Source organism: Schistocerca cancellata, chromosome 5, assembly GCF_023864275.1.
Source record: "Schistocerca cancellata isolate TAMUIC-IGC-003103 chromosome 5, iqSchCanc2.1, whole genome shotgun sequence".
Taxonomy (NCBI): Eukaryota; Metazoa; Arthropoda; class Insecta; order Orthoptera; family Acrididae; genus Schistocerca; species Schistocerca cancellata.
The window spans coordinates 571,035,231-571,054,603 of NC_064630.1; the positions used below are offsets into that span (position 1 = coordinate 571,035,231).

The window sequence follows — 19,373 nt, forward strand, 5'->3', positions numbered from 1 at the left end:
ATACAGGGTGTTTCAAAAATGACCGGTATATTTGAAACGGCAATAAAAACTAAACGAGCAGCGATAGAAATACACCGTTTGTTGCAATATGCTTGGGACAACAGTACATTTTCAGGCAGACAAACTTTCGAAATTACAGTAGTTACAATTTTCAACAACAGATGGCGCTGCGGTCTGGGAAACTCTATAGTACGATATATTCCACATATCCACCATGCATAGCAATAATATGGCGTAGTCTCTGAATGAAATTACCCGAAACCTTTGACAACGTGTCTGGCGGAATGGCTTCACATGCAGATGAGATGTACTGCTTCAGCTGTTCAATTGTTTCTGGATTCTGGCGGTACACCTGTTCTTTCAAGTGTCCCCACAGAAAGAAGTCACAGGGGTTCATGTCTGGCGAATAGGGAGGCCAATCCACGCCGCCTCCTGTATGTTTCGGATAGCTCAAAGCAATCACACGATCATCGAAATATTCATTCAGGAAATTAAAGACGTCGGCCGTGCCATGTGGCCGGGCACCATCTTGCATAAACCACGAGGTGTTCGCAGTGTCGTCTAAGGCAGTTTTTACCGCCACAAATTCACGAAGAATGTCCAGATAGCGTGATGCAGTAATCGTTTCGGATCTGAAAAATGGGCCAATGATTCCTTTGGAAGAAATGGCGGCCCAGACCAGTACTTTTTGAGGATGCAGGGACGATGGGACTGCAACATGGGGCTTTTCGGTTCCCCATATGCGCCAGTTCTGTTTATTGACGAAGCCGTCCAGGTAAAAATAAGCTTCGTCAGTAAACCAAATGCTGCCCACATGCATATCGCCGTCATCAATCCTGTGCACTATATCGTTAGCGAATGTCCCTCGTGCAGCAATGGTAGCGGCGCTGAGGGGCTGCCGCGTTTGAATTTTGTATGGATAGAGCTGTAAACTCTGGCGCATGAGACGATACGTGGACGTTGGCGTCATTTGGACCGCAGCTGCAACACGGCGAACGGAAACCCGAGGCCGCTGTTGGATCACCTGCTGCACTAGCTGCGCGTTGCCCTCTGTGGTTGCCGTACCCGGTCGCCCTACCTTTCCAGCACGTTCATCCGTCACGTTCCCAGTCCGTTGAAATTTTTCAAACAGATCCTTTATTGTATCGCTTTTCGGTCCTTTGGTTACATTAAACCTCCGTTGAAAACTTCGTCTTGTTGCAACAACACTGTGTTCTAGGCGGTGGAATTCCAACACCAGAAAAATCCTCTGTTCTAAGGAATAAACCATGTTGTCTACAGCACAGTTGCACGTTGTGAACAGCACACGCTTACAGCAGAAAGACGACGTACAGAATGGCGCACCCACAGACTGTGTTGTCTTCTATATCTTTCACATCACTTGCAGCGCCATCTGTTGTTGAAAATTGTAACTACTGTAATTTCGAAAGTTTGTCCGCCTGAAAATGTACTGTTGTCCCAAGCATATTGCAACAAACGGTGTATTTCTATCGCTGCTCGTTTAGTTTTTATTGCCGTTTCAAATATACCGGTCATTTTTGAAACACCCTGTATGTTGTGGGCTGGCAGGATACCAAGCCACTAAATTGAAAGGAAGCCGAAAGGCACGCGTTTTAGCTCACGCAGGCTGGCGTGAGGTCTGGAACAGGTCAAGGAAATGAGACTAGCAAAAAACGTACGTAGCTGCTGGAATACTTAACTTTAATCCATAATTGGTGAACATCGCTCTTGACGGTACATGTTTTACAGCATCAATAGTAACTGGTAATGGCGCCTTGCTAGGTCGTAGCAAATGACGTAGCTGAAGGCTATGCTAACTATCGTCTCGGCAAATGAGAGCGTAATTTGTCAGTGAACCATCGCTAGTGAAGTCGGTTGTACAACTGGGGCGAGTGCTAGGAAGTCTCTCTAGACCTGCCGTGTGGCGGCGCTCGGTCTGCAATCACTGATAGTGGCGACACGCGGGTCCGACGTATACTACCGTACCGCGGCCGATTTAAAGGTTATCACCTAGCAAGTGTGGTGTCTGGCGGTGACACCACAATATATATATAAAGAAGAGTGTCCGTTTGTTGGTTTTTTTGTTTTTAATTCATACGAATCTACAGTTTTATTCCGATATCTCGAAATTTTGCACACTTTGGCTTCAAGGGAAGAGGAAGATAAATGTCTACATAAGATTTCGTAATTGTCTTGAAACACGTATATGTGTAATATGTAAAAGGGAAAGGTTGTTACCAAAAATTTAAGTTCTTGGCCAATTTACTTCAACTTTCTACATTCAAATGAAACAATGAAGAAAATTAACGACAAATTAAATGCCTAACAAACGAAATGGATAAATTACAGCAGCAATACTCGTCTTGGAGACTGTACCATCAGTCGTCGTTAGACCGCGGGACGAGCAAAAACTCGAGAATTTGGCAGAAACATGATTGTGAAATCTTTATTCATTGGTTAGTTGCTGTTCTTCCAAATGACATATACCTATAAGATATTTTAGTCCGTGTTTCACAGACACTTTTATTATTAAAACACACAGTGTCATACAAACGCCAAGGCAGGTGAATATGGTACCGGCAGAAGTCACTAGATCATGGACCTATCAAAAGATCGAACAGAGCACGACATTTCCCGAACTGTGGCGTAAACTGTTCTGTAGTTCGAGTCGTACTCAGACACAGCCCTGCTTGAAAAGGTGGAAACTGAGCTGAAACATTAGAAGACAAATTCTTCAAAGATACAATGAGATACTTATCGGAAAATATAGCAACAGATGGAGTAGCTAATCAACTTTTCATACAGGGAAAATGTAAAGTTTGCGAAAATTTACTTGAAGAAATTAATTAAAAATGCTGCTAGACACCGGGCCAATCACTTTGTGTGGCAGACATTAAACATCCAGGGCAACGCCCCCGCACTGCAGCTACCATATAATAATAATTTTGTGTGCTAAGTGGTCGAGTGTGTCTTTCAATTGGCCACCACTCCAGCGACGTCCGTGTCCCTAAACAATCTACAGTTTAACATGGAATCCGAATCACGTATCCTTCCTGGCGACTTTTTACATCACGTAGAATTCAAGGCTATATTAACGGCAGACTGAAAATTTCCATCGTCCAACCTGGATTCAATACCGCGACCTTTCTGTCTCTAGGATGCGCTCTATCTGACCCGACGCCATTCCATTGACTGACGATTAGTTTTTGGACTTTAATGCGAAACCCAGGTTGAAGTGTGGCTCACAACCTCCTCGCTGTCCTTGTCTTACCGAGTGGGAAAGTCGGTGCAGTTGCTCTTCTTTGTTTTATGTATTCATTTGTCAAAAGTTAAGGAGCCCACCAGACAAACAATTTTCTACAGTCCAAATCACCAACGATTTGGTAAAGGACTGCTCCTCAAATTACAGGAAAGCACAAGCTCGCTCCATGACTAGATAAACGTCTATCTTGTTGATTTTTTCCTCAGTCCATGTTTTGAGTTAATCAGTTACAACTAAAAGTCGGCCTGAGCGTTCTTCATATTGATTATTCGTTCATCCGCCATTAAACGTGATGCTCTAATTTCCAACTGAAGCTTCACTCAATTGCGTTTTCATAAGCGTTTTTTTTACATCGACCACTGCCTAATAGCCCGGAAGTTTTAAGTGATGTCAGTACCAGCCGTAAAAGGTTACATTGTATGATCGTTTTTCATTTGTGAGCCAGACAATGCGACTTATCACAGGCTGGATACGTAGCCCTCAAACTGCATCGCTACCAGTTTTAAGTAACATCCAACCTCCAGCTCTACGAAGATCAGATGTACTCCTGAAGACTTGGAGAAACATTCAGAAGAACCCCCAGCTACCCGTACACAGCGATATATTAATAGCAGAACATCAACGTCTGAAGTCAAGAAAACCCCCTTGGCGAACTGCACGGCATCTTGAAGCCTCCCACTTTAACATCAACGAAGTATGGAGAAGTCAGTGGGAAGAATCGTCGGTGTTCAACGGGCATCTGGTTGAAAAGCCTTCCATGAGAGTTCCAGCTCTCACACTCCCGAGACACCAGTGGAGAACCATCAACCGCATCCGAACAGGACAAGGGAACTGCGGATATCTAAAGCATAAATGAGGCTGGGCAACATCTCCAGATTGTGACTGTGGAGCTTGCCTGCAAACAATTAATCACATTGTTGGTGAATGCCCGAAACGAGCCTTTGAGGTAGCAATAAATGACATCCACCATGCATCACCTTAAGGGCTCAACTGGATCAACAGATTGCACTTAGAAATCTAAGAACTTGTGTCATGTGTAGAAAATTTAGCATAATACTTTGAACATTTGATTCTTTACATGTATTTTGCTTGTCATTTCTTACACTGTATACTTTTAAAATTTTGTATTTGATCCAAGCTCTGTATCATCATACCATAAAAAATGGTTCAAATGGCTCTGAGAACTATGGGACTTAAGATCTGAGGTCATCAGTCCCCTAGATCTTAGAACTACTTAAACCTAACCAGCCTAAGGACATCACGCACATCCGTGCCCGAGGTAGGATTCGAACCTGCGACCGTAGCGGTCGCGCGGTTCCAGACTGCAGCGCCTACAACCGCAAGGCCACACCGGCCGGCCATACGATAAATAAATAAATTTGTCTGTAAATTTCGAAAGGGCGTGCCTTTTTTTAAATTCAGAAAACGTATTACACTACGAACCTCACATTTGGCGAAATCAATAGTTCTGTCACACATTTTAAAATCGCACAAATAAACAATGAACGAGCGTTCCTTCGTTCCTGATGATGATGATGATGTTTGGTTTGTGGGGCGCTCAACTGCGTGGTTATCAGCGCCCGTACAATTTCCCAACCTTTGCTCAGTCCAATTTCGCCACTTTCCTGGATGATGATGAAATGATGAGGACAACACAAACACCCAGTCATCTCGAGGCAGGTGAAAATCCCTGACCCCGCCGGGAATCGAACCCGGGACCCCGTGCTCGGGAAGCGAGAACGCTACCGCGAGACCACGAGCGGCGGACCCTTCGTTCCTATCGCGTTCCGGAATAAGAGGAGAACTGCTCGGATCGTCATATCAAAACGCTCTTTACTTTTAGAATGACCCTCGTATATGGAGACCAATACTAAATACAGTTATCCGTTTCAAGTGGATGTAGGTTACAGTTGTTCCGCAGAGATGAAGAGGCTTGTTCAGGATAGACTAGCGAGAAGAGCTTCGCAAAACGGTCTTCGGGTTAATACAACAACAACAACAACAACTACTACTACTACTACTACTACTACTGCTACTACTACAATACAGAACATATATGAATCATCCTGATTTTGGTTAACTCTGTATGTAACGAAATATATTATCCAGCGTAACAATGGAAAACATGTCAGCATATCCTCTTTGCGAACGGCAATAATTAAATCTGCTCAAGTGATTATGTATTTCTAAGCCCACCATGAGTGATGGGGTCATAAACATTATTACCAATAAATAAGGAGCACACAATCCGTTCTGAAAAAGTGTGAAAAAATCTGCACGGAGTGTCAACTTCTGTTAGTAAACGTACGCCTACAGGAGGAAAACATTTCCCAACCGAATGGGGTTCACAGCCAACTTTAGACGATGGAAATAGATCCACATTCGCAAACACTTTAGTAGGAAGAGTCAGTTGCACGACTTTTGTGAAATGCTTCTTCAAGCACAGGCAAACAGTCTACCCTACCTGCTGCATATCTACTATTCATTTCACCCCACTGTCCACTTGACACTACGTTACCCAGAATACCATCAGTTTTTATAGCAGTGTTTGGAACTGTAGAAATAGTAGCTATGTCTTCTGCATCAGAGTCCAAATTCTGCATCTTCTGCGTGCTCCTTTATAACTTCTCCCCAGCTGTTCATCGCACGATGTCCAACATCACCGCTGACATTTATTGTTAGTAACTGAGATGTCTTGCAGGCGCAGTGCAAGAACAACAACCAGTAACAGTGCGAGAAGTGATCATAGTCCACGATCTTGCGCCCTCAGCTCTTCACCTTTTCCTCTTTCAATCGAACGATGCTCAAGGAACTTTCTTCCCGGATGAAAATGTGCTCCGGTCATGACTCGACAAGTTCCTGGCCTCAAAACCACGTTACTTCTACAGTCACGGAATCGAAAAGCTACTCTTCCATTTGAACATTGTTGTAAATAGTGAAGGAGAAAATAGTATTGATGACTAAAGTCTCTGTTATGGTACCTGTTGTGTTTGTTAAATTTTTGAAAATCGCTACGAACTTATGCACCAACCTAATACACTACTGGCCATTAAAATTGCTACACCACGAAGATGACATGCTACAGACGCGAAATTTAACCGACAGGAAGAAGATGCTGTGATATGCAAATGATCAGCTTTTCAGAGCATTCACACAAAGTTGGCGCCGGTGGCGACACCTACAACGTGCTGACATGAGGAAAGGTTCCAACCGATTTCTCATACACAAACAGCAGTTGACCGGCGTTGCCTGGTGAAATGTTGTTGTGATGCCTCGTGTAAGGAGGTGAAATGCGTACCATCACGTTTCCGACTTTGATAAAGGTCGGATTGTAGCCTATAGCGATTGCGGTTTATCGTATCGCGAGATAGCTGCTCGCGTTGGTCGAGATCCAATGACTGTTAGCAGAATATGGAATCGGTAAGTTCAGCAGGGTAATACGGAACGCCGTGCTAGATCCCAACGGCCTCGTATCACTAGCAGTCGAGATGACAGGCATCTTATCCGCAAGGCTGTAACGGATCGTGTAGCCACGTCTCGATCCCTGAGACAACAGATGGGGACGTTTGCAAGACAACAACCGTCTGCACGAACAGTTAGACGACGTTTGCAGCAGCAGGGACTATCAGCTCGGAGACCATGGCTGCGGTTACCCTTGTCGCTGAATCACAGACAGGAGTGCCTGCGATGGTGTACTCAGTGACGAACCTGGGTGCACGAATGGCAAAACGTCATTTGTTCGGATGAATCCAGGTTCTGTTTACAGCATCATGACGGTCGCATCCGTGTTTGGCGACATCGCGGTGAACACACATTGGAAGCGTGTATTCGTCATCGCCATACTGGCGTGTCACCCGGCGTGATGGTATGGGGTGTCATTGGTTACACGTCTCGGTCACCTCTTGTCCGCATTGACGGCACTTTGAACAGTGGACGTTACATTTCAGATGTGTTACGACCCGTGGCTCTACCCTTCATTCGATCCCTGCGAAACCCTACTTTTCAGCAGGATAATGCACGACCGCATGTTACAGGTCCTGTACAGGCCTTTGTGGATACAGAAAATGTTCGACTGCTGCCCTGGCCAGCACATTCTCCAGATCTCTCGCCAATTGAAAACGTATGATCAATGGTGGCCGAGCAACTGGCTCGTCACAATATGCCAGTCACTACTCTTGATGAACTGTGATATCATGTTGAAGCTGCATGGGCAGCTGTACCTGTACACGCCATCCAAGCTCTGTTTGACTCAATGCCCGGGCGTATCAAGGTCGCTATTACGGCTAGAGGTGGTTGTTCTGGGTACTAATTTCTCAGGATCTATGCACCTAAATTGCGTGAAAATGTAATCACATGTCAGTTCTAGTATAATATATTTGTCCAATGAATACCCGTTTATCATCTGCATTTCTTCTTGGTGTAGCAATTTTAATAGCCAGTAGTGTACTTACCAGTAGCACTTAAAGGATTAGTAGTAATATGCGAACCGTATGTTGCAGGCGAGAAGGGCGGCGCCGGTTCTTCGGAGGGCCGCAAGCAGTCGGCGGGGAAGTGCAAGCGCGTACGCACCATCTTCACGCCGGAGCAGCTGGAGCGGCTGGAGGCGGAGTTCGAGCGCCAGCAGTACATGGTGGGGCCCGAGCGCCTCTACCTGGCGCACGCGCTCCAGCTCACTGAGGCACAGGTGAGCCGTCATCATTACTGTCAGCTCACGATGGAAACTACTTTGCGAAAGAAGCTTTTGCTAAGACGACGTGCTGCAAGGCACTTACGTTGTGGTGACAAAATTCAGGGTATAGCGATATGGACATACACAGTTGGCAGCTGCATAGCATACACAAAGTATTTTGAGCAGTGCATTGGTGGAGGAGTCATTTGTACAAAGCTGATTCACGTGAAAAGTTTTGCGATGTGATTACAACCGCACGACGGGAATCAACACGTCCTTTGTACACGGAATGGTAGTTGAAGATAGACGCGTGGGATATTCTATTTCGGACACCGTTCCGAGATACACAGAATGTGGCGAGAGTACGAGATTTCAGGCATTACCTCTGACCATGGACAACGCAGTGGCCGATGGCCTTCATTACCGACCGAGAGCAACGGCGTTTGCTAAAGTTGTCAGTGCTAACAGACAAGCAACACTGCGTGGTCAAAGAACCGCAGAACTCAGTATGGGACGTATGTCAAACGTATCCATCAGGACAGTGCGGCGAAATATGACGCTATTGGGCTATGGCAGCAGACGACTGACGTGAGTGTCTTTGCTAACATCACTATATCGCCTGCAGCGCCTCTCCTGGGTTAGTGACCATATCGGTTGGACTGTAGAGGGCTTGAGAAACGTGGCTTTGGCAGGTGAGTCTCCATTTCAGTTGGTAGGAGCTGATGGCGGAGTTAGAATGTCATGCAGACCCCACGAAGCCATTGACATAAGTTGGCAACAAGGCACTGCGCAAGCTGGTGGTGACTCCATAATGGTGTGGACTGTGTTTACATGGAACGGACTGGGTCCTCTGGTCCAGCTCAACGATCATTGACTACCTGTAGAAATGGTTATGTTCAGCTATTTGGAGACCAACTGCAGCCATTCATGGACCTCATATTCCAAACAACAATAGAATGTTAATAGATGACAATAGGCGATGCCATCAGGCCACAATCGTTTGCGATTGGTTTGAAGAACATTCTGGACAATTCGGGCGAATGATTTGGCCATCCTGGTCGCCCGACATGAATCTAATCAAATTTATGGGACATAATTGAGGTTAGTTCGTGCACAAAATCCTGCACTGGCAACATTTTCGCAATTATGGACGGCTATAGATCCAGCACAGCTCAATATTTCTGTAGGGGACTTCCAACGACTTACTGAGTCCATGGCACGTCTCGTTGCTGCACTAAGCCGGACAAAAGGAGGTGCGATACAATATTAGGAGGTATCCTCAGTCTAAGCTGATGAGCCGAAACATTACGACTGTTGCCCACCATGACAATGAATACCGCCTCGTGGTATTGCGGAGGCGCGATGCGGTAAGGTATGATCAGAGACGAATGGAGAATCATTATAGCGACGATGCGGTCTGAAAATGGCGAAATCCACTGATACAAGCATCTTTGATAAAGGAAAGATTATTGTCGCGCGGTACCTGGGAACGAGCATCTCGGAAGCGGCGAAGCTGATCGGCTGTTTCTGTGTTACTGTCGTGAACAGCCTTTTTGTGTGTGGCGGAGCGTACTTTGTCTGCCATTGTAACTTCTCTTTCGTATTCCAGTCGCGGATGGACCGCTGGAGGAACGATTGTTGGTAAGCCTCCGTTCGATGTAGAATCTCTCTAATTTTAGCTTTATGGTCTTACCGCGAGATAGACGTAGATGGGGGATACGTATTAGTTGGTTCTTCTAGGAACGGACTCTCCCGCAATTTTAACAGTAAACCACAACGCGATGCAAAACGATTCTCTTTAACCTTCTGCCATTTGAGTTGGCTGATCATCTCAATGATGCTTTCGCGCTTACTTAGTAAAACTATAACGAAACACGCTCCACTTTTTCGGGTCTTCTGTATTTCTATATTAGTCCTGTCTTGTACGGATCCCACACTGACGAGCAATATTCAAACATTGGTGGAACGAGGTTATGTAAGCTACCTTCTTTGTGGGAGAACAACAAAAATGGTTCAAATGGCTCTGAGCACTATGGGACTTAACATCTGAGGTCATCAGTCCCGTAGAACTTAGAACTACTTAAACCTAACTAACCTAAGGACATCACACACACCCATGCCCAAGGTAGGATTCGAACCTGCGACAGTAGCAGTCGCGCGGTTCCAGACTGAAGCGCCTAGAACCGCTCGGCAACAGAGGCCGGCGGTGAACAACGCTCCCTGAGTATTCTTCCGATGAATCTCAGCCTGTCATCTACCTTGTCTGTAATGAGTTTTGTCTCATCACTCCACTTTAACCCTATCAGATCTTCTGGCTATAATTATTTACGTAAACTTTTACAGTGTGTCAGCTGTAATAGAAGTATTTTTTTCCAATGGAAACCTGAGATACACATCTGTGAATGTTCAACCTTTTCTTTATGCACAAGTACTGCCAATTGTTGGGCATCACTTTGGAAATATTAGCAAGTCAGTGTAGCAGTGTGCAGCAGTTCGTGACCACCAGAATACACGGATGCGATTGGTTCGCTATATTCCAGTGTATAATTGAATGTTGTCATTGTTACTTTGCACAGTATTTATTGAATCATCATTTCAATATTTATTACAGAAGAGAATATTTCGTAATTAGTGATTTTAGTCCGTAAAATGAAGCCAAGTGTACAAAGTACGGGGGTTACGCAGAAAGTAATGCCCCACATTTTCTGTTTTCAACCATTCTTTATTGAACATAATGAGAATTACACACACGAAAGAAAGGTGTTTTATCTACACACCCTATTTTTGCACGTAATCTCTGTCCTGTTCTATGGTCTTCTTCCAGCGCGAAACAAGGGCGCATATGCCCTGTCGGTACCATTCCTTGTGCTGGTGGCGGAGCCAGTGTTTCCGTGAGTGAACTTCCTTTGCTGATTGACAAGATGCAGCGCCAACTGCCGAGTCGTAATGCGTCTGTCCTCGCGAATGACAACATGTCAGGTGTGACAGCCGTGGATGGTCTCCCCGACCGCTGCAAATCGTGTAGCTCCGCCGAACCGCCTTCTGATGACCTCACCCTCCGTGTCCAGCGACTAACTGTACTTCTGTCGCCAGCAGGTGCTCCATAGACTTCGCACAAGCGTTTGTGAATATTCCCCACAGTTTCTTTCTCTGCAGTGAGAAATTCAATGACGGCACGTTGCTTGTAACGTACACCACGCACAGACGCCATTTTGAAACTGTCCTACAGCTACGCTATCTGTCGGAAGTGACGGAAACTTGGCGCACTCACTCAAGAGACTTCAAATAATTCATACGTAACGTCTCGCATTTGTTTTCAGCTGAGAAAAAAACGCGGTGCATTACTCTCTGGGCAACCCTCGTGTGTTTTGAAAACTGGTACACATTTTTGTATTAATGTTGCATCTAAAATCATTCAAAAAATCGCCTAAGACCATTACGAAATAGTGAAAAATTTTCCGTTCATCAGAAAATGTTCAGGTCTGGATGGGTTAATTCTCTCCATAGGCTTGCTTAAGTGTGCCTTGTGTTAAACATTTCGCCTTAGAAACGATGAACAAAATGAGATGTTAAGTAACAGATATCCCAGGCAGATATTTGCAAAAGCAGGCGGCAGCTGCATTCAAAAGCGGTACAGAGCGCAGCCCGTTGCGCGATTGTCCCCTGCTCGCGTCATATCGGCCAACCAGGGCCTAAAACGGCGCCGCACAGCGCATATTGATTGGCCGTTTAATTAAAATGTGAAGCGCCAGTCGTTGTGGTCCCATTGTTCACGGAGCAGCCGCACAGCAAACGTGCATTGCTCTAACAAAGAGATTAATTATTAGGGGCCTCGCGGCGTCATCGGCAGATGTAATTAAAATAGTTTCATGACGTGATACCTAAGTGAAGTTTCGTTTATGTGTGCATGACGATAATGTACTAAAGGTTATATGTCAAGCCGGAAGACTGAATTATGAATACGCCGACTCTATTTGTCGCTGTGATCGGCAAGATTAATGGCAGCGAATGATAAATACGTGCGATGTGATTTCGTTCTGTTTCCGTGGTGAACAAGTGTTCCTCTCTGTGCAAATATCCGCGGACCACCTTCACTTACGAGGAATTAACGCAGCGACTTCTGTATCGCGTGGAAGAAATTGTCTTGAGATCTCTGATTTAGGCTTCTTGTTCCATCGGCTGTTTACTTACACTTCCTAAACACTTATGCTACAATTAAATCGTGTCTCATTCAACGTTCGAAATTTCAAAATTAGTGCTTACGGGCGAGATACATCACTACACTTGTTCTTCTTCGTCCTTGGTGCCTCTCTGTTTGAAAGGCTGAAGATAACTACACTCATGCTCATAAATTAAGGATAATTGCATAATGTGGTGCCACACAACGTGGCACTTCACAAAACTGGAACTAATAGAATAGGCACATAGGGAATACACACGACACAGATCTGCAAGTCCACGGTATTGGTGATAAGTTGAGGAAACAGCCCCAAATCACATGTGCTACAAAACGCCATTGTTTCCTGCGCATGTACCCCGACGTCAACATGGGATATGATCACCATGCACACGTACACAGGCCGCACAACGGGTTGGCATACTCTGGATCAGGTGGTCGAGCAGCTGCTCGGGTATGGCCTCCAATTCTTACACCAGTGCCTGTCGGAGCTCCTGAAGTGTCGAAGGGGTTTGAATACGTGCAGCGATACGTCGACCGAGAGCATCTCAGACGTGCTCGATGGGGTTTAGGTCTGGGGAACAGGCAGGCCACTCCATTCGCCTGATATGTTCTGTTTCAAGGCACTCCTCCACGATGGCAGGTGGGTGGGGCCGTGCGTTATCATCCATCAGGTGGAAGATGGGACCCACAGCACCCCTGAAAATACGAACATACTGTTGGTGCAAAACGACGTCCCGATACCCCTGACCTGTTACAGTTCCTCTGTCAAAGACATGCAGGGGTGTACGTGCACCAATCATAATTCCACCCCACACCATCAAACCACGACCTCCATACAGGTCCCTTTCAAGGACATTAAGGGGTTGGTATCTGGTTCCTGGTTCACGCCAGATGAAAATCCGGCGAGAATCACTATTCAGACTATACCTGGACACGTCCGTGAACATAACCTGGGACCACTGTTCCAATGATCATGTACTGTGTTCTTGACACCAAGCTTTATGGGCTCTCCAGTGACCAGGGGTCAGTGGAACGCACCTTGCAGGTCTCCGAGTGAATAAACCATGTCTGTTCAGTCTTCTGTAGACTGTGTGTCTGGAGACAACTTTTCCAGTGACTGCGGTAAGGTCCCGAGCAAGGCTACCTACATTACCCCTTGGCCGTCTGCGGGCACTGATGGTGAGATATCGGTCTTCTTGTGGTGTTGTACACTGTGGACGTCCAGTACCGTAGCGCCTGGACACGTTTCCTGTATGTTGGAATCGTTGCCATAATCTTGAGATCACACTTTGTGTCACACGGAGGGCCCGTGCCACGACCTGCTGTGTTCACTGAGACATTTTCAACACACAGTCACCATTAGCAGGTCTGGAAACGTCTGCACACTTACTCGCTCCACCGTACTCTGACATGTACCAACACACCTCTCCGTATGTTGACTGCTGCCAACGCCACCGTGCGACGACCGCAGGTCAAATGCACCGCATGGTCATATCCCGAGGTGATTTAAACCCGCTAACCGCCAACCAGAGCGTTGTTTCACCATGTATCAGCATTATCCTTAATTTGTGAGCATGAGTGTATAAATTAATAATGAGCTTCAATAGACATGTCAGATAAATAGCTGACAACTGTTTTGGTTACATTCTCATCGTAAACCCTCGACTTCGCATTTACATGACATTATTAGGACTGTCGTTACGAGGAAAGTCATCAGATACCTCCTAACATCGTGCCGGATCTCCTTTTGTCTGGCGTAGCACAGCAACTCGATGTGGAATGGACTCCATAAGTCGTTGGAAATTACCTTCAGAAATATTGAGCCATGCTGCCTCTATAGCCGCCCACAATTGCGAAAGTGTTGCCAGGGCAGGATTTTGTGCACAAACTGACCTCTCGATTATGTCCCAAAAATTCGACTGGATTCATGTCGGGCGATTTGGATGGCCAAATCATTCGCTCGAACTGTACAAAACGTGCTTCAAATCAGTCGCAAACAGTTGTGGCCCAGTGGCGTCACCCATTGCCATCCATAAAAATTGCATTGTTATTTGGGAATATGATTTCGATGAATGGCTGCAGATGGCCTCCAAATAGCCGAACGTAACAGTTTCTAGTGAGTGGTCTGTTGAGTTGGACCCGAGTACCCAGTCCTTTCCATGCAAACACAATTGCACCATTACGGAATCACCACCAGCTTGCACAGAGCCTTGTTGCCAACTTGGGTCCGTAGCTTCGTGGGGTTTGTATGGCACTCTAACCCTACCATCAGCTCCTACCAATTGAAATCGAGACTCTACTGACCAGGACACGGTTTCTCATTCGTCTGGGGTCCAACCGATATGGTCACAAGCACAGGAGAGGCGCTGCAGGCTATATAGTGCTGTTAGAAAAGGGGACTCACGTCGGTCGTGTTAGCAATGATAACTTTCGCCGCTGCTCTCGGTCGTTTATGAACGCCATCGGCCACTGCGTTGTGCATGGTGAGAGGTAATGGCCGAAATCTAGTACTTTCTTGACACTGTGATCTCGGAATATTGAATTCCCTGACGATGTCCGAAATAGAATATCCCATGCGTCCAGCTCCAACTACCATTCATTGTTAAAAGTATGTTAATTCGCGTCCTGCGGCCACAATCACATCGCAGACCTTTTCATATGAACCATATTTGTACAAAAGCAGTGACCTTTTTTACCTTGTGAACGCGATACAACCGCCATATGTATATGTGCATATCGCAGTGCCATGACTTTTGTCACCTCCGTGAAGTAAAGACTAACGTCCCGCGTTCTAGTCTTAGATGTGCCTACCCACCGCCGTTTCATCCTCTGCCAATGGTGTCATTGGATGGGGTATAGAGGGGTATATGGTCAGCAAACCGCTCTTCCACTCCTCTTCGGGTTTCTCGTCCTTGGAACCGCTACTAATCAGTCGAGTAGTTGCTCAAAAAATGGTTCAAATGGCTCTGAGCACTATGGGACTTAACATCTATGGTCATCAGTCCCCTAGAACTTAGAACTACTTAAACCTAACTAACCTAAGGACAGCACACAACACCCAGCCATCACGAGGCAGAGAAAATCCCTGACCCCGCCGGGTATCGAACCCGGGAACCCGGGCGTGGGAAGCGAGAACGCTACCGCACGACCACGAGATGCTGGCGTAGTTGCTCAGCTGGCTTCAAGAGATCGTGTGAACACCGCGTTACCGTGGCATAAGTGCATTGTACACAATAGCAGACAGTGTTACCTTATAAAGTCCATAAATTAAATTATCCGTAGAGACTACCAAAATCGATCATCATGATCGGTGGTGCCAATTTAGTGTAGAAATATCTAAAATCAGTTCTCTGAGAGAACAATCTGCAAATTACAGTGTAATAACTGTTAGCGGCAGTCGATGGAATTGCAGACGTGACGTAACTATTACCATACTGTTAGTGTGTGTTTTCTGATAACCATTAGTAATTACTGAGCGAATAAAATGCTGTAGAATACTGTAAAGTATAAACGATAGCGAATGACGTTAAAAATACAAAATACAGGTGCAATCAGCTATCTCTGGTTAACTATTTCTGCATTAGGTGCTCACATTGTATTATCATTAAATAGGCATAAAGCAGACCGTATGTCGGTTTCATGAATACAGTCTCAAATACAATCGACAGAACGTTCTATGTAGAACTCAGATTTAGAAGTAAAACGTATCAATAAATGATATAAAGACACAGATTAAATCTATAAATCTGCCATAATAATAGGATTAACTAACAGAATTTATTTTCATACACTATACCATCTGCCGGCCGCGGTGGTCTAGCGGTTTTGGCGCTGCAGTCCGGAACCGCGGGACTGCTACGGTCGCAGGTTCGAATCCTGCCTCGGGCATGGGTGTGTGTGATGTCCTTAGGTTAGTTAGGTTTAAGTAGTTCTAAGTTATAGGGGACTTATGACCTAAGATGTTGAGTCCCATAGTGCTCAGAGCCATTTGAACCACTATACCATCTAACGTGTTTCGGCTCTGTCATATATATACCTAGGGGGGGGGGGGGGGTGTGGATGGATGCATCGGTGTGTTGAGTGTGTGTGTTTGTGTTGTTTCAAGCTACTTCTCACTTTTTTCTGATACACTATCTGATCAAAAGTATATGGACACCTATTAGGTGACAGTAATATGAGGTGTGTCTACCCTTTTCTTTTATGGTAGTTTGGACTCTGCTGGGCATACTTTCAATAAGGTGTCTGAATGTATATGGAGTAATGGCAACCCATTCTTGATACAGTCACTCATCATATGCCAAGTGTTGCTATAGTGTATGATGAAAAAATTCTGTAAAATGTGTTCATACCAGTCCACGTTTAGCGTTTTCTTAAGCACGATAAGGAGACCACACCCTAACCACGAAAAACACCCCAATAATGTAACACTACGTTCTCTGTAATTCGCTGTTGACATTACAGGTGACGGTTTGTAGCGTTTTCTGGGTGTTCACCAAACTCAAATCCTTCCGTCGGATGGACAAATTATAGCGCGATTCATCACTCCAAATCACTCGTTTTCAGTCATTCACTGTCCAGTGTCGTCACTCTTCACATCTAATCAAGCATCGCTCAGCACCGGCTGCAGAAACGAGTGGCTTATGAGGTGCTGCTCGACTAATGCACTATTATTATTTTCAACCTCCTACGCACAGTCATCGTGCTAGCTGGAGTTCTGGTAGCTATTCCTGTTCCTTCGCGTTTCCACTTCACAGTTACATCACCAACAGTCGACTTGGGCAGCTTTAGAAGGGTTGGAACATCGCTGATGTATTTGTTACTAAGGTGACACGCAATGACTACTGCACATTCGAAGTCAGTGAGCACTCCTGACAGACTCATTCTGCTTCTTTACTGACAACACAGTACTCCCCGCTTCCTTTTATACTATACGATATTTGTGATATTGCAGAGCCTGTGTTATTGGGAAATACGACGCAATGTTTCTTTTGACATGCACGCATGTGCGAAGAAACAGACACTGCGGCGACTATAGCCGTTATTCGCATATCCGAATATACACAACCATCAGCTGTATAATGGAATGACGACAGTCAAAATTTGTGCCGAGACGGGACTCGAACGTGTCACCTTACCATTTTTTTAAGGGAAACATATAGTATTTTCATACATTGTATGGGTTCATCACCAAAATAATAAACATTGAAATCTGAATAGGCCACCACCCTCCAGACGCATTTTTTCTTTTTTTTACTGGTCTTAGTCCTGTTATTACGCACTCACATTGAAATCACCTTCTTACACCCGGGACACTGCAGCTTCAGGAGAGGTCCAGGAAGGCACTACCCACAAAGTTACATAGTCCACGGTATCTCGAATTGTGCTTGAGAAATGTAAAACCATCTTGCAGCAAGTACAAAAATCAAGAACAATCTTATCTTCTTAATGAAACAAGTAAGAGATCGATAGGCCCTTTATCCAATTCACTGTGTTGGTCTTCATTGATGGGAAATAGGTCTCATATGGGAACAGAAGTGGCTTCAGTGCAATGACAAGGGGGGTCCGCATGTAGAAGAATGGCAAGCCTTTTCCAAATTAGCAGCCATTCGTTAGGCTATCCGAGCACACTTCATGGCCTGAACCAAATTTCCATATGTCGTCAATTATGTGTCTACGGCCTGTACTGGTACATCCGTTATTTATATTCCCATACAGGGAGACATTTTAGTTGAAAGTCGCTTGCCCAGTGTTGGTGGATAAGTACTATATTATAGTAGCTGTATCGTTCAGATGTAGGATGCATTGTCCCATCGGACATGCATGTATGCATGCATACATACGATATTGCAGCGCCTGTGTTGTTCAGAAGTACAATGCAATTTTCCTTCGGGCATGCATCGTACTTCTGAATAACACAGGCGCTGCAATGTGGTATTTATCCACCGACATTGGGCAAGCGAATTTCAATTACAACCTTTCCTGTACAGGAACATACATAAATAGATGTACAAGTGCAGGTTGTAGACAGATGGTTGACGATATATGGACGTTTTGGTCTGACCGCGAAGCGTCTTTCAGTGGACCAATGCTAAAGCGAACGCTCCTGATGAGCGGGAAATCCGGATTGGAGTCCCGATCAGGCAAAAATGTTCACTGTCATCATTCTATTACACAGCTGATGGGTGTGCGTGTTCGCAACTGCGAATACATTTCAAAAATGGTTCAAATGGTTCGGAGCACTATGGGACTTAACATCTGAGGTCATCAGTCCCCTAGAACTTAGAACTACTTAAACCTAACTAACCTAAGGACATCACACACATCCATGCCCGAGGCAAGATTCGAACCGTAGCGGTCGCTCAGTTCCAGACTATAGCGCCTAGAACCGCTCGGCCACTCTGGCTGGCAATACATTTCATGTATCCTTTTATACTTTTCGGTCTGTCTCTCGTATCGTCTAACAGTCAGTTTCGCATTATATAGGGGTGTCCTGATGCTACTAATTAGATAGCCTATGCATACCAACGTAGGAAAGCCATTATACACTGATTAATACCCAAACAATGTTTGTTGCAGGTGAAGGTGTGGTTCCAGAATCGACGCATAAAGTGGCGCAAGCAGCACTTGGAGCTGCAGCAGCAACGGCTGGCGCAGCTGAAGCAGCAACAGCAGCAGCTGCACCATCACCAGCAGCAGCAGCATCACCACCACCAGCACCAGCCGCAGCAGCAGCAGCAGCCGCAGCAGCCGCAGGTCGGCAGGCTGGAGGCGTCCACTCCCGGCGACAGCGACGGCGACAGCTGCAACAGCGGGCCCGACAGCCCCCCGCCCCCACCCCCGCAGCCGCAGCAGCAGCAGCAGCCAGCCTTCCCCACACAGTAGTCCGGTCCGCTGCTCCAACCACGCGACTACCATTCTTCACCAATTGTCCACACCGCCAGTTGGGGTGGCCAAATTCTCTTCACCAGCTGCCCGTCTCACAAAGGCACCGTGGCGACTTACAGCTTGGAGGCCTACTCCTCAGAAGCTGTTGTGGTGCTTAGCAGCAGCTGTCAGCGAGTGACACCACCTCTTCTGGTGACAGCGAACGGTGGTGGTTCGTTCAACGTGGCACCTACAAATCACCATTGCTGATCCAGAACTACTACTGGCACCATCTACTTCGTACTACAGACGCATGATGGCTGCTAGCGTTCATTTCTCAGCAAGTTATCACGTTACTGATGGCGCTCAGTGGTATGTGGCACCATTTCTTTACACGA

General features: G+C 45.8%; 1 protein-coding gene across 1 annotated transcript in view; it reads left to right on the forward strand.

Moving 5' to 3' along the window:
• Nucleotides 1-18,993, forward strand: part of LOC126188681 (homeobox protein B-H1-like) — a 172,152-nt gene extending 153,159 nt beyond the window's left edge. The window contains exons 2-4 of the mRNA XM_049930288.1: nucleotides 7,762-7,946; nucleotides 18,688-18,818; nucleotides 18,873-18,993. Coding sequence (XP_049786245.1) covers nucleotides 7,762-7,946; nucleotides 18,688-18,818; nucleotides 18,873-18,993 — 437 coding nt within the window. The remainder of the gene's footprint in view (nucleotides 1-7,761; nucleotides 7,947-18,687; nucleotides 18,819-18,872) is intronic.
• Nucleotides 18,994-19,373: the final 380 nt, after the last annotated feature.